The sequence below is a fragment of the Hypomesus nipponensis genome, chromosome 23 (genome assembly GCF_054491055.1).
Source record: "Hypomesus nipponensis isolate SF chromosome 23, ASM5449105v1, whole genome shotgun sequence".
In the NCBI taxonomy this organism is placed as follows: Eukaryota; Metazoa; Chordata; class Actinopteri; order Osmeriformes; family Osmeridae; genus Hypomesus; species Hypomesus nipponensis.
In genome coordinates, this window is record NC_140383.1 from 19,558,156 (window position 1) to 19,572,756 (window position 14,601).

The 14,601-nt window shown below is 43.2% G+C and overlaps 2 protein-coding genes across 4 annotated transcripts; both read right to left on the minus strand.

The window, feature by feature from the left end:
* Nucleotides 1–124: 124 nt before the first annotated feature.
* cdc16 (cell division cycle 16 homolog (S. cerevisiae)) lies at nt 125–11,652 on the minus strand. 3 transcript variants are annotated; one of them, XM_084689322.1, is made up of 18 exons: nt 11,452–11,648; nt 11,073–11,127; nt 10,716–10,813; nt 10,484–10,522; nt 9,825–9,965; nt 9,439–9,598; nt 8,620–8,714; nt 8,103–8,236; nt 7,886–7,965; nt 7,707–7,756; nt 7,527–7,600; nt 7,272–7,397; nt 6,882–7,034; nt 6,633–6,696; nt 5,657–5,718; nt 4,650–4,785; nt 4,222–4,312; nt 125–979 (listed from the first exon to the last, which is right to left on the minus strand). In XM_084689322.1, the coding sequence occupies exons 1-18, from the start codon at nt 11,497–11,499 to the stop codon at nt 720–722; spliced, it is 1,866 nt and encodes a 621-aa protein (XP_084545448.1). In that variant the 5' UTR covers nt 11,500–11,648; the 3' UTR covers nt 125–719. The 3 variants fall into 3 exon arrangements, 1 of the variants encoding a protein (XP_084545448.1); XR_014741670.1 differs by having other exon boundaries at nt 931–979; nt 6,611–6,696; nt 11,452–11,652; XR_014741671.1 differs by lacking the exon at nt 125–979 and adding an exon at nt 1,011–1,026 and having other exon boundaries at nt 6,611–6,696; nt 11,452–11,652.
* Nucleotides 11,653–12,003: 351 nt separating this feature from the next.
* cfap97d2 (CFAP97 domain containing 2) lies at nt 12,004–14,362 on the minus strand. Its single transcript, XM_084688113.1, has 5 exons — nt 14,267–14,362; nt 14,000–14,080; nt 13,083–13,201; nt 12,521–12,704; nt 12,004–12,315 (listed from the first exon to the last, which is right to left on the minus strand). Exons 1-5 carry the CDS (start codon nt 14,360–14,362, stop codon nt 12,004–12,006), a joined length of 792 nt encoding a protein of 263 aa, XP_084544239.1.
* Nucleotides 14,363–14,601: the final 239 nt, after the last annotated feature.

The window sequence follows — 14,601 nt, forward strand, 5'->3', positions numbered from 1 at the left end:
GGATAAGAGTTTTCTAAATTAATTAAAGGTAAATCACCAACCAGGTTCTGTGATAATGATCCTAAAATTAAACTGGACAAAAAAAAAAAAAGTCACCCGCAAGGATTAGACAAAGAACTCGACATAAAAAGATAAACATATGGTTTATTGTATTAACTGATATTCCTTTTCACCAGTCTTGCGTTGAGACAGTTTTGTTTATTGAAAAATCCACAGGTTAGCAAGGCTAATAGGTATGAGGACAGTCTGCTAGATGCTGTAGGGAGTGTTGCAGCATTCCCTCTGTTCAGTCACAAACGAAGGATCAACGACGTCTCCATCCCTCACCCTAGACCCAGATCCAAACCAAGCCCCGTCCACCTCTCCAGGCTCTCCTCGGCTTCCCATTCACAATCAACGAATAACTGTAAGTCACACTATCTATTCATCCAGCCATGCATATTGAATCTCACAACTGAGACAAGTCTTAGTAGAACCGGTCTACACAGAGTTGATACACAAGAGTTCCCCCTGTATCTTACTCTCTATATTACACCTCTCCAGAGAGCCGATGACATCACTTGACTATCCCAGTGATTTTAGATGGCGTAGAGGGGGAATCAAAACGGATGCTGGGGAGGAGAAGAGCCAAGAGGTTTGGTTTGGATCTGGTCCCAAAGTCAGGTGTCCCAGCTAGCCCCCCGTGACATCAGCCACACCTTTCTCGTCACAGGGTGTCATCATGTGCTAGTGTCGGACATGGAGGTCTCAAGCATCATGTCGCTCTCGTACATGTCACACTCTAGGGGGAGCGAGCGCCGAAGGGGCGTGTCCAGTGAGGCTTTGTCTTGATTGGACGGGGGCGTTTCCAATAACATGGCGCTGCTGTCGTCTAGTGTGGGCGTGGCACGGGCATCGCCGGGTTCTGTCGAGGTGTTCAGCATCTTGATCAGTGCCGGCGTGCTCAGGCTCCCTCGGACCTTGTCCTTGATGTCTGTCCCTTAGAGACATATCATAACATTTATACATTATCCTTGATGTCTGTCCCTTAGAGAAATATCATAACATTCATACATCATCCTTGAGGTCTGTCCCTTAGAGACATATCATAACAATGTTATGATATGTCTCTAAGGGACAGACCTCAAGGATAATGTATGAATGTTATGATAACATTCATACATTATCCTTGAGGTCTGTCCGTAAGAGACATATCATAACATTTATACATTATCCTTGATGTCTGTTCCCTTAGAACAGGGTTCTCCAATCCTGGTCCCATTCATTTGAATCAGTTGTGCTGGAGCAGGAAAACATCTAAAACAGGGGTTCCCAATCCTGGTCCTCGGGCCTCCCTGCCCTGCACGTTTTAGATGTTTCCCTGCTCCAACACACCTAAATCCAATGAATGGGTCGTTATCTAGTTATGCAGAAACCTGCTAACGACCCATTCCTTTGAATCAGGTGTGTTGGAACAAGGAAACATCTAAAACATGCACGACAGCGGCCCTCGAGGACCAGGATTGGAGAACCCTGCCTCAGAGATATATCATAACATTTATACATCATCCTTAATGTCTGTCCCTTAGAGACATCATAACATTTACAGACATGCTCAACTTTGTTGGTACCCTTACAGCGCATTGCAATAATGCTTCATTAAAAATGAATTATTGCTCATTCTACAAAGATATTCTAAAATGGTCTGGACACATTTGTTGGTACCCCTTAAAATATATTATAATAATTGGATTACAGTGATTTTCCAAACCAATTAATTTGTTTCTTTAATTAGTAGCAAGTCTCCAATCTTGTAATCAGTCATTCAGCCTATTTAAATGGAGGAAAGTAGTCACTGTGCCATTTGGTATCATTTTGTGCACTACACTGAACACGGAGCAGAGAACGCAAAAGAGAGTTGTCTGACGAGATCAGAAAGAAATTAATAGACAATCATGTTCAAGGTAAAGGCTACAAGACCATCTCCAAGCAGCTTAATGTTCTTGTAAACAACTGTTGCACATATAATGAGGAAGTTCAAGGTCCATGGAACTGTAGCCAGCCTCCCTGGGCGCGGGCAGAAAGAGGAAAATCGACCCCAGATTGACCAGAAGGATAGTGCAAATGGTAGGAAAATAAGCAAGTATGAAGAGAAACAATCGAAACTCCAAGGTGAAGGGTTAGGGTCAGTTTCTGATAGCACCATCTTGTTGCTTTTTGGGCAAAAGTGGCCTCCATGGAAGAAGACCCAGAAAGATTCCACTTTTGAAAGAAATACATTAAAAAGCCATGCAGACATTTGGAAAAAATGCATATTGACGAGCCACAATCCCTCTGAGAGAATGTCCTGTGGACAGATGAGTCAAAGATGGAGCTCCTAGGGAAGTCACAACAGCTCGATGAAAATGATGCTTTCAAAGAAAAAATCACCATACCTACAGTGAAATATGGAGGAGGCTTGGTTATGTTTTGGGGCTGCTTTGCTGTGCCTAACACAGGGTGCCTGGCATCTGCACAAGGCACAATGAAATCTCAAGACGATCAAGGCATTCTGGAGCAAAACATTTTGCCCAGTGTCATATAGCTCTGTCTTAGTTGCAGGTCATGGGTCCTTCAACAGGATAAAGACCCAAAACGCACGGCTAAAAGCACCTAAGAATGGATAAGAAACCAAAACATTGGACTGTTCTGAAGTGGCCTTCTTTGATAGCCTGGTCCTAACCAGACTCTCGTACATTTCATTTGTACAGAGAGTCTGGCCTCGCTCCATTGACAAGCGTTGACTTCCTTGTAGGCGGATGCTCTGTTGAAGTTTAAAACTATTGGATCTGCCCAGAGCCACTGTGATCTGCCATAACCAATCGCTAGCATTCGCCTTAGCCAATTCCTTCACCACTACTGTTACAGAGCTAGCTGCCGTAGCTGGAAAATCAAACTGTTCCCAAACCCCGTACAGAAGGGGGTGGGGGCATATCATCATGACCACCAACAAAACTCAACAAAACTTGTACTTGCTTCGGCTTTAGCTTATGGATATTCGGCAGCGTTGCCGCATAGGACCGAATGTGGCTCGCTCGCATCTTTTCCCGCCGCCATTATGGAACTACAACACAAACTAGCGCACCATCAACGTCATCGTTCTCAGCTACTCCCTCTGTTTGCTGATTGGGCGGATGAAAATCAACCTGAAAAATCGGACTTACGTACCGAATGGCCAGACCTAGTACAGAAGCAAAATCAAAATTGAGCAGAAGTACGTAGGAGGGCAGAGCCAGGCTACTTCTTTGTGTCCTGAATCCTGAATCCTATCAAACCTCTATGCAAAGAGCTGGAACTCGCAGTCTGGTGAAGGCACCCATCAAATCTGAGACAGCTGGAGCAGTTTGCTCAGGAAGAGTGGACCTAACTACCTTAACCCTTGTGCTGCCTTCGGGTCACAAGACCCAAAAGTGGGGGGGTCTGAGACAGCCCAGCGGTTAAAAGAAAATGCTTCACTTTGTTTTTGTATGCGGTAAAGTTGTCGCAATACGACAGTGGGTCACAACGACTGATGGGTCAGAATGACCCAAAGATAACACAAGGGTTAACAAGTACAGAAGCCTTGTTGACAGCTACAGAAAACATCTGATTGCATCTAAAGATTGTGCAACTAAATATTAGGTTGAGGGTCCCATCATTTTTGTCCATGTCATTTTCCTTAGTTTTATCATTTACAACAGAGGTCTTCAACCCTGGTCCTCAGGGACCCCCTGTCCTGCACGTTTTAGATGTTTCCCTGCTCCAACACACCTGATTCAAATTAATGGGTTGTTATCTACTTATGCAGAAGCCTGTTAACGACCATTCATTTGAATCAGGTGTGTTGGAGCAGGGAAACATCTAAAACGTGCAGGCAAAAGCAAAGTAATATTTCTATTAAACATGGAATAAACAATTGTGGATTCCAATTACCTTGGTCAGTTTCAAGTTATTTCAGAGGAAATTGTGCATTCTTCGTTTTTTGTGGGGGTACCAACAAATTAGAGCAGGTGTGTATTATCCTTCATGTCTGTCCCTCAGAGACTTATGGAATCAGAATTGGGTTTATTGCCAAGTAGTATTACACGTAAGAGGAATTTACCTATTATAATATGTGTACATTATCCTTGATGTATGCCTCTAACATACATTATTTATGACCATTTATGTTCGTCCTTTAGAGACACATTTATATAGTGTGATATATATATATATATGTTTTACCTATATAGGCATCCGTGTCACCGATATACATCTCAATACAATGGCCAAGCATCATCACAGAGAATGTGTCATCTCTCTTCAGTCCGAGTGCCTGCAGAAGGGACAAACCCTTGATGATTATTATTATTATTAGGAGAGATATGGGGACAACCAGGGACACAGTTGGATATTTATATACTAACAGGAGAAACACACTAAGTACATTGAATGACTGCAATGTATGCTCAGCTAGGTGGGGATCCTTCAGACTAGTCTTGATTAGTATCCCAACTACCTTTCATCCCAGAGTGTTGGACAACGGCACTAGAAAAGTTACGTTTTGGACCTCAGCAGCTGTGCACAAGTTTAGCACACCAGTAGGGCTGTCAAGTCAAACAAAACGATTTGTGATTATTGGCTTACATGAGGGAGTCTAAAACTCTCAGTACCGTGTGAAAGTAGTCGATGGCACTCTCAAAGTCTCCCATGAGACTGTGCACGTATCCAATGGCTGAATAGGTAGAGGCATGCTGTGGGATCAGCACCAGAGCTTGGCGGTGGTACTCCAAGGCCTGCTCGTACTTCCTGTTAGAACAAGGCAAGAGAGCCAATCAGAAAACCTGCTATAGTCCACCTGTGGTGAAGCCAGCCAATCACTGCCCTTAGTTTTCTGGGTCTAAAGACTTGTGATGACAGTGTAATTAATACTGATTAACCAGAGGACTGACAATGGGACTAAACCTAGAGTGAATGTTATATGTAGATCTTTATAATCACACAAAGCATCAAGGGAGTTCAGAGGAATTTTAAGGTGCATGATTTAGACAAAGAAGGATTTATATAGTTTATAATAATAGTCTCTGAAAATAACCAAACACAGTATGATTTCATGCATCACAAAATTACTGGATAACGCAATGGAAGAGTTAATATATTGCAGACCTCATTAGTCAAAAGTCATCAAATGGACAGCTGAATAAACTCACACGTGCATGCAAAACCCATCTTTAAATGAAATACAGCAAAACCTTTCAAAACAGCCACTCGGTCTGAACGCTATGGGCACTGCCAGCCTCCTCTATCTGCAGAGTGGCTCTGCATAATTCATTAGAGGATCTTTGCATGAATTCTCAATGCGCGGCCTATTTCCGTAGAAAGACATGTGTATGAAAACAGTCAGTGGAGAGTGTGGAGAACGAGAGAGGGAGACAGGGAGGGAAAGAGATAAAGCACCATTCTACCGCTTTCTCCCCAGGCCCTCTACCTGGATAAACAGGATCACGTGTCCCCCTGTTGTGTCTCACAGCACATCTGGATCTTTGATGTGCTGAGAGGTCTGTCTCCTGCCTCTAGTGCTTACCTCACCACAAGCCCCTTTTGAAATAAAGAGCTGTGACGTCAGAGACGACACAAGCATGACGTCGGCGACGGGGGGACTTAAATCACACTGACTTACTTCAGCTTCCGACACACGTGTCCCAAGTTGTTGAGAAGCGGCTCCCATTTGTCTACTGTGACCTGCAGGCAGAGGGTCCAGACAATACTGGGTTAACATCAGGAGAGCAGAGTAGTTACATTGACATTACATTTATTCATTTAGCAGACGCTTTTATCCAAAGCGACTTCTAAGAGAGGGCTTTACTAGTTGCAACAGGGCTTGAAATTGAGACAATTTTGGGTGGCATAAACTCCCGAAATTGTGTCTGTGCGACCTCAAAATATATTTGGGAGCATTTGTGAGTGCAAATAATCGTTATGGTGTGACTTGTTTTATTTCTTGACAAAACGCTCGCTAATTAGCCTACTACACAGTATGTGTATACAGTGACCGGTCAACCGTTCTCTCCAACGTTACATAACCAATTAAACTTCATCTTCAAGTTCTCAACTTTGAGATTTTTGTTTTTGTTAATATTAGCCATCAGTCACTCTTTGTCACTGTGCTTTGTTACTTGTCACGTGACAAGGAGCTACCAAGCACACAAAATAAATCCACAACATAAACATTTTAGTTGTGGTGCTCCTTAATATTCGGTGGGTGCTCCTACATTTTTGCTGGTGCTCCCAACTTTTGAAAGTTGGGAGCACCAGTGCCACCAAGTAAAAAAGATTATTTCAAGTCCTGTGCAAGCTTTAATGGGATTTACTCTATTCGTATCCTTTTGCTTGTTGTAACTGTAATGTTCTTCTTTTTTTACCCATTTATATTGCAGTAATTATCAATGCGCTTCAGAAAGCTTCAGTACATAAGTAATTTCAGTTAAATAAAAAAGATCTCATCATTATGAATATATAATGTATATATTTTTTATTTATGATTACTGTGAGATTTAAAACTAAAGCCGATCAAGTAAGAATGTAATTGTTCTGTGTATAAATGTATTTCAGTCACTGCTACAAAAAGACTAACTTGAATTTGAATTATACATTACTTCATTCCCAATGGCCTTGATCTTGTCCATGGCATCAAGGAACAACTTCTCAGCTGTTTTCCAGCTGTACAAATAGATTTGGGAACAATAGAAAGCAATTAGAAGTCTTTATTTTTATTTTTATGGGTGTATGTTTTGCCCCAGCAGATGTCATGCGAGTCTGTATGCACATGTTGTCCATCTGTTTGTGGGTGTTCGAGTGCACACTGATACAGATCCTTCCTGTATGCGTGTGTACAACTGACTCACTCTCCATTCTGGAAGGCGACAACCGCCACCTCGTGCATGACAAACGGGTCCTCGGGGGCGATGCTGAGTGCCTGGCTGAAGAAGCGCTCGGCCAGCTTGGAGTTGTTGGTCAGACCGTACTCTAGGCCAATGTACAGCATGGGCAGGTGGCACCTGGGAGGGAGGGGAGGGTAAAGGAGGGGGCCTGCTTCATTCTTCTGATGTTTGGCCGGAGCAATTCAAAGCCACTTTGCTCGCTCGTTGTGCTACCTATTCAAGATGTTAAGTTCCTTTCCTACGTTTCGTTCCCCAAATTGTGTTCCGCAAATGCGCCACTGTATCTTTCACCATCCACACGTCTCGTCAGGCCTAGGTCCCCCCCTTACGCGACCCCTCGTACCCCACACGTACCCTTTCATCAGCTGGGCGGCAGTGAAGTAGGCCGCCATGGCCTGGTCGTGTTCACTCTCCACGGCAAACGAGTGTCCGTAGGCGATCCAGGCTGGACCGTAGGTCCGCTCCAGGGTGGTGGCTTTGCTGCGGGACAAAGTGGCCACAGTCAGTTGGAGAGCCAGAGACCGGCATCACCGGGGCACATTCCCAGGCAAAGGCGTGTGTACTCAGTTGCGAGGCAATGTTTGGTGCACTGGGTTTGATCCAGCGTACCTAAGGTATCTACGCGCATGTTCGTTCTTGTGTCCGACCATCAGATAGTAGCATCCCACTGCGAACCACGAAACCTGAAAACAAATATATAGATCCAAATATTTGCGTAGAAATGACAGCCAATTTGCTTCTGTTAACTTTTGAGACCAGCGCTCGCAGAACTCAAGAGGGTGTACTCACTGGGTTGTTGGGATACAGGTCTACCAACTTGTGTGAGAGATAAAACAATTCTGGGAAGAATACAAATAAACTGTCAGTAGGACGAAACAATTGCGTTTTTCTAATGCGTCTGTTTCAAGCAACGGAATGATGGAACTAGTTTGACTGACAGGCAGCTAAGCTGCCCTGTTGGATCTTACCATTCGCCTTACTGAGCTCGACCAAAGTGCCGATGTGAACAGGTAAACAGTTAGCATGAAATGGATCCTTCACCATCACCCTGGGATAGACAGGGACCAACACTTCGGATGAACTCAAGCGCACGCAACCAATTCCACTCACAACTCAGAATTCAAGATATGGACCAGGCACAGGATGGAGGGTACAGTGCCTGGGAGCAGACTGGGGTGCCCTTACATAGACGTGAGTTTGTAGCACATCTTGAAGTCGCAGTTGTAGTAATGCCGCTCAGCCAGCGAGACGACCACGTCCAGGTTGTCCTGGAGACCATGGACCATGTCTGGGACCACCATGTCACTAGGCTTGTTGTACTGGGGAGGACAGACACGGGCCATGGACAGCGGAGAAGTGGGCATGAGAAAGACGAGGAGAAAGGACATGGACATGGGGGCAGAAATGACATGGAGAGGGATGTGAAAGGATGGGATGAGATGGGGAGAGGGATGACAAAAGCATACAATAACATTGTAGCTGACTTGAGGACCAATAAAGATCACTGTCGTTAACCTGAGGACCAATGAACCTGTTCTGTCTACAAATAATTCAACAAGGTTTTTCTTCCTTCATTAATTGACACCCAACTACATGGTTCTGAAATGAATCACAAATGAAACAAAGGCAGTGGTTTTCAGTGATGATCCAGCAAATGAAACAGGAATAGCACCACTGATCCTGGCAGGTTAGGTCTCCATACCTTCTTTAACTTGTTTTCGAATAGGAAGTGAAGCAATTCCTCTTCCTCCTCGGTGCACTGTTGACTCAGAGGAAGAGCATCCAGGAAGTCTTTTTCTAAATAGACATAAAAAAAAATGACCACATCAATTAGGGTTACTGAGAAAACATGCGTGCGGTGATGTGCATTGTGTTGTTATCTAATCTCTTATCTCATACATATGCCTTCATATTGTAAATCACTAGGCAACTCCAACCCTGGGACCATACGCTTCTTATCTTCACCCTACGTTTACTCTCAATCAGTGCCAAGTCTGGCCAATTAGTATGAGTGGCATTGTCAACACAAGAAATTAAATGTTCCCAGGATACTAGGGAAGCAGGCCCTCTGACTGGCTGGCTCTGTCCCAGGTGGACAGTTCTTCTGGTTCTTTCATTTTGTTTTGATACATTTACCTCAATGAGACTACAGGTTAAAGCAGGGCTAGGCAAGTTTTGTGAAGCTAGCTCTTTTAGATTCTGTTTGACACGATTCAAACCAAAACATCCCACCGCCTCCCTTCAAAGCAACTCCCACAAAACTGCAGGGGCAGAGTGTGTGCATCTGGGTGGGCAGACAAACAATCATTAGTCAGGGTACGGCCTAATGATTTGTTGTGTTTATTACAGTCTTGCGACTGATGTCGGATTGATTCAATGTTACCGTCAAACCTTAAATATGTATTGGTTTCTATCAAGACGTTTATTTTGGCAAATATGACAAAAAGTGCTTCTCAAACACATGAGATACTCTGCCTTTAAGTAAAGGTGGATATAAATGGAATGTGTCCCGCCCTCTCACCCTCCTGGGCGGTCAGCATGTGGTGGGACGTGAGAAGGTCAAAGGCTTCAAAGCAGTACACATCCAGCTTCAAGGCCTCTTTGTAGCTGGAGGTGGCCAGCAACCGGTTGTCCATGGCATCATAGATTTTCCCTCGCAGGAGACAGATTGAGCTGTTTATCTGAGAGATGGGAGACAGATATTTGGTGTGTGAGTTCTCGTATCAAGATGACACACACTTAAAGCTGGAATGAAATATAATTGTAATTCCTAAGATGGGTAGGGTGTATGAGAGATCTGAATCCAGATGTATGATTTACGTAACGAGCGAACAAATAACCAAGACTACAACATTCGGTGATCAGGAGACAGTGAAAAGCAGCCTCCCAGTCAGGGTTGAGACTCACAGAGGCAGTAGACATCTCCCAGTCTTTTCCTGACTCTCGAACGCTATTGTCCTCCTTCCCACTGCGGTCCAGCAGCTTCTTACTGGCAGGCTCCTCCATGTCCAGTATGTCCAGGGCCTGCTGAAACTCTTTGGCAGCATACTGGGGAAACACACAGCTCACAGTATAAACAGACAGAATACCTCAGAAACACACAGCTCACAGTATGAACAGACAGAATACCTCAGAAACACACAGCTCACAGTATAAACAGGCAGAATACCTCAGAAACACACAGCTCACAGTATAAACAGACAGAATACCTCAGAAACACACACCTCACAGTATAAACAAGCAGAATACCTCAGAAACACACAGCTCACAGTATAAACAGACAGATAACCTCAGAAACACACAGCTCACAGTATAAACAGACAGAATACCTCAGAAACACAGCTCACAGTATAAACAGACAGAATACCTCAGAAACACACACCTCTCAGTATAAACAGGCAGAATACCTCAGAAACACACAGCTCACAGTTTAAACAGGTTGAATACTGGAGAAACACACAGCTCAAGCTAAAACAACAAACGGGAGGCATACTGGTGAAACCCATTAAACACACACTCAATAAATCACATTATTACCATAACTATTAAGTATTGTTCATACTTACATGGCACCTAGCAGCTAGATATTGACACGCTCCATACAACTGAGGGTGAGAATAAAAAGTAGTACTGCATGTTAGATTTGAAATAAATATAATATTATCAAGATCTGGTTCATAGCATGATATTAAGGTCAAATTGCAATATTAAAATAAGAGAGCTGCATTGGTTGGCAGAAACATTTGGTTTAACACATTTCCCCATGTTTTAGACCCTTGAGGGCAAATGAGGTCTTACCTTGTCTAGTTTGCGTGAGCGTAGGGCATGGGAGGCTCTGTGGTACTGTGAGGTGAGGTAAAGGCACTGTGCGAGCCAGTAGATGTCTTGTGGGTCTTCTATTTAAGAAAGGGAGACCAGGGTGAATAGTTACCTAGAGCCAATATATTGTATATATTCCTATAGCGACTCAGTCCACAATTGACCAACGGTCCACAATGAGCATTATTGTGAAGCCGGACTGAAGTCTTTTCATGTGGTAAACCGGACACTATGTGAAAACTTGAGATGGAACACCAAGAAATGAACTGTCTGTTTTTGTCATCACTCTTTAGGAGTAGTCAGTAGTAAATATTAAAGAGCCGATAAGACACTTACCATGTGAAAGGGATGCTATCTTATCCGCCCAAAACAGAGCACTCTGATATTGTTGCTGTTAACAAAAATAGAGAGGTCACGCTGTGCCACATCAAACATAAATTTATGGTTATGATGTGGACAGATGAAGAAATTGCAAGCTAGCTAGTGCTATCTTGTTGACGTACGTGCTGTGTTAATTACGTTTTATCAGCTATTTCGTTTGCTTGCCGCCTCTTAAAATAGTAAACAGGCAATATCTGCACTAGCTTAGCTAGTATAGTATACTATTAAAACAGATACCAGCTAAAGCTAGCTAGCACTAGCAATGTAGCAGACGACTGACTATAAACGAGCTAGCTAGCTCTAGGTTACTACACTTAAACAATCCGATTCTTACCTGATCAATGTAGTGCCGTACACGTTTTCGAAGTCTATCAAGATTCATTGTGAGTTATCTACCTGTCACTTTGAAATTCAAAAGTGTATCATCATCATGCAGTTACTGACTAGCTCGCAACGAACATTTTTAAGCATTCGCTAATTCGCTAGGCACGCAGAGACAAACCCGCGGCTTCTATTGCAACGAGTGTTTGGCTCAAAAAATTCCGTAGAAACGTTTACTATGAAATTACAGTTCCTAGTTTATATATGAATGTTTGTAGGCATGGTCTATTTCAGTATTTATAAAAATGCACACACATTTTCTTCATAAAATGTACCTCTTCTGTTTTATTTCCCATTTTTATTCCAATTGTTCAATTTCTGTCAATTGTAAAATTTCTCAAGTTGAATGAGGTGGTAAATCTTGAATTCCCCACTAGGGTAACCCCGGAAAACAAAATGTATCTGTATAAAATCACAGTACAAAATCACAAATTGACTTTCATTACATTCAGAGAAAATCTAATCCTGATGTAAAAAGCACTTCTCAGCCAGTCCCATCTGCACTCTATGTGATCTGTGACTCTTGACTCCTAGGTGTGCTCTCTGAGTTGGGGGTGTCAGTTGAGGAATCTTTGTCAGAGTTGTCAGGAGCAGCAGCAGTGTCCTGCTGGTTGCCTCTTTCTTCCTGGACCTGCACCTTGGAATAACGCTCCATCTCTTCATCCCCCTTGGTACTTGTGTGTGAGTGGCATTGAGGACTAGGTTCTGGTGCCTCAGGCCTACTCTCCTCCTCAGTATCCCTGCCACTGCTACTCTGGCTGGGCTTTGCGTCTGACTGGAGTCCCCCTCTCTGGGAGCGATGGCTGGTGGAGGAGGCCTTGGAAGTACAGACAGTATCCATAGGTTTAGCAAATTAAACCACATTGTGTCACGTATAAGTGTTGATAAGAGCTTTCCACGTGACATGCCTCTTACTCATGGTTGTGAAACTAGATAACTTGATTAGGATATGCAAGTATAACTTGAATTAGGGTTTGCAAAGGATAAAATACATCTATATCTCATTTATGACGAAAAGGCACCTTTTTGTCAGGGGCCTTTCTCGGGAAGATTCCAATGCTCTCCATGAGTTTGCAGGTCCTGAGCCAGTCGTGGTGCCAGTCCTTAGCTCTGTAATGAGGCTGGCACTGGGCGAGACGCTGCACGATCATCTGGTTGTCCAAGGTGATGCGCCGCAGCTCCTGCTTTCGTCTCTCTCTGCTCAGACTACACAGACAAGAGAAGAGGGTGAGCCTGGCCTAGGTTACATCTGGCCGTGGGAACTTGCTCTTGAGTGTCCCTGCAAAGTCATTGCTAATTAGCTGAAACGCTCCTGTGAAATCTCAATCAAGGGTAGTCGTAAAAATAAATGAAAGAGCGAGTCATTGAATCACTCAAATAAATACAGGGTGTTTAAAGTGACTTCCCTATTGTTATTCTTCTACTGCACTGATCTGCGAAAACAATATGAAATCTGATCGAGACGATGAGTGATCTCAGGTTCGTGCAGGTGAATGGAATTCATGTCACTGCTCATGCTTTGTTAGTTTTCTTATTTTCCCTAGTTCATCAAAAGACAACAGACGCCAACCACACCTAACCAACCTCTTGTGGTCATAATCATTCTTGTTATCAATCCGTCCAGTGGTTCTCATGATGTGAGATATCTTCTCCAGCAGCATGTTGTTTTCCCTTTGTATTTTGCACATCTGCTCCTCTTCAAGCTTTACACGGATGAAAGCAACAGAATGGAAAGCAAAATAAGACATGACAATATAAATTCCATTTAAATAAGCTAATTCCCCAAAAGTATTGAGACATCAGTCAGCCGAAGACTCCCTCCAATCAAAAATGTGACAACAAGCTTGGACCCCTTGTGGCTAATTATAAACATAGTCTTTTGCCTGTTAGTGCCAGCAATGCAATGAAGAAAACTATGTGACAACAACAACGTATAATGTAACTGGCACCTGTAACAGTACAATTGGCCTCAGCTCCGCCCCCCCAATTAAAAAGGGATGGAACCATCCCTGAATGTATTAACACGCACTGTGTTTCTGCAATGCTCATTTCCGTTGACATTAGATATTTATGTTTCACAGCCTCTAACGCTGAGCCAACCACAGCCAGGACAAGCTAACACACTAATAAGCTAATAAAATGCTTACTACACTTGCCTACCATACTGATAAGTCTGCCAGTCGTTGATTTTGGTGCACAACAGATTCTTCATCTTAGTCTAGGTCTGATGATTGATGCACGAGGCCTGTGATATTTGCACATTTGAATACTCATAGATCCAATGTTTTTCAATGAGGCAAACATATTAGATATGCTCCCAGCCTCCTTTCAGTTTTTTTTATGCTTTCTACGTGGGAAAACCATGTTAAACAAAATGGTAATCAAAGCAGAATATAAAAAAATGTATGTTGGGTGACTAAACATGACCCTCTTTGCTGCCAACTAGTGGTTTTATCTTGATTGATATTAAATGATAATGCTAAATGAAGTTTGCATGTTACCTTTTGCTTCTTCATCTTGTTAGAAAGGTGTTCATATGATGTTGGTGGAGCTGTATCAAGTGTCGATTTAGCTGAAACCACCTTGACAAGTAAAACACACATCAATGAAAATGTTAAATGTTAAAAGCTTTATCTCAACCCTTTTATTGCACGTCTATTTGTTTCATCACTCCTCTCGCAGAGACAATTCAGTTGATTGCATGCAAGATAAGTCAATTATGCTAGAGAAGGCCATGATACAGTGACCATGTGGCGTGAATATCTTACATTTCTCCTGTGCATGTCATAGGAGGTTTTGTCCCATCTCTGCTGCAGGTATCTGTTTCCAGTAGGAAGCAGAGGTTGGTACACCAACTGTTGCATGGCTGTTCCCTGTGGATGAATCAGTCAAAGCTCAATTTAGTAATGACAACGTCTTGAAGATTTCCTCATATATCTGCCTACCAGCTCTGCCCTCTCTCTTCTTCTCTCGTCTATTGAGCTCAGAGACGGCAGTGTTTATTGCCTGTCATACAGAAGTTACCATGACAGCAGCTGCACTGAGAGATGAATGGGGCTTCAAACGTTTTGCTTGCTTAAGCAGCTTCACACAGGGACACAGC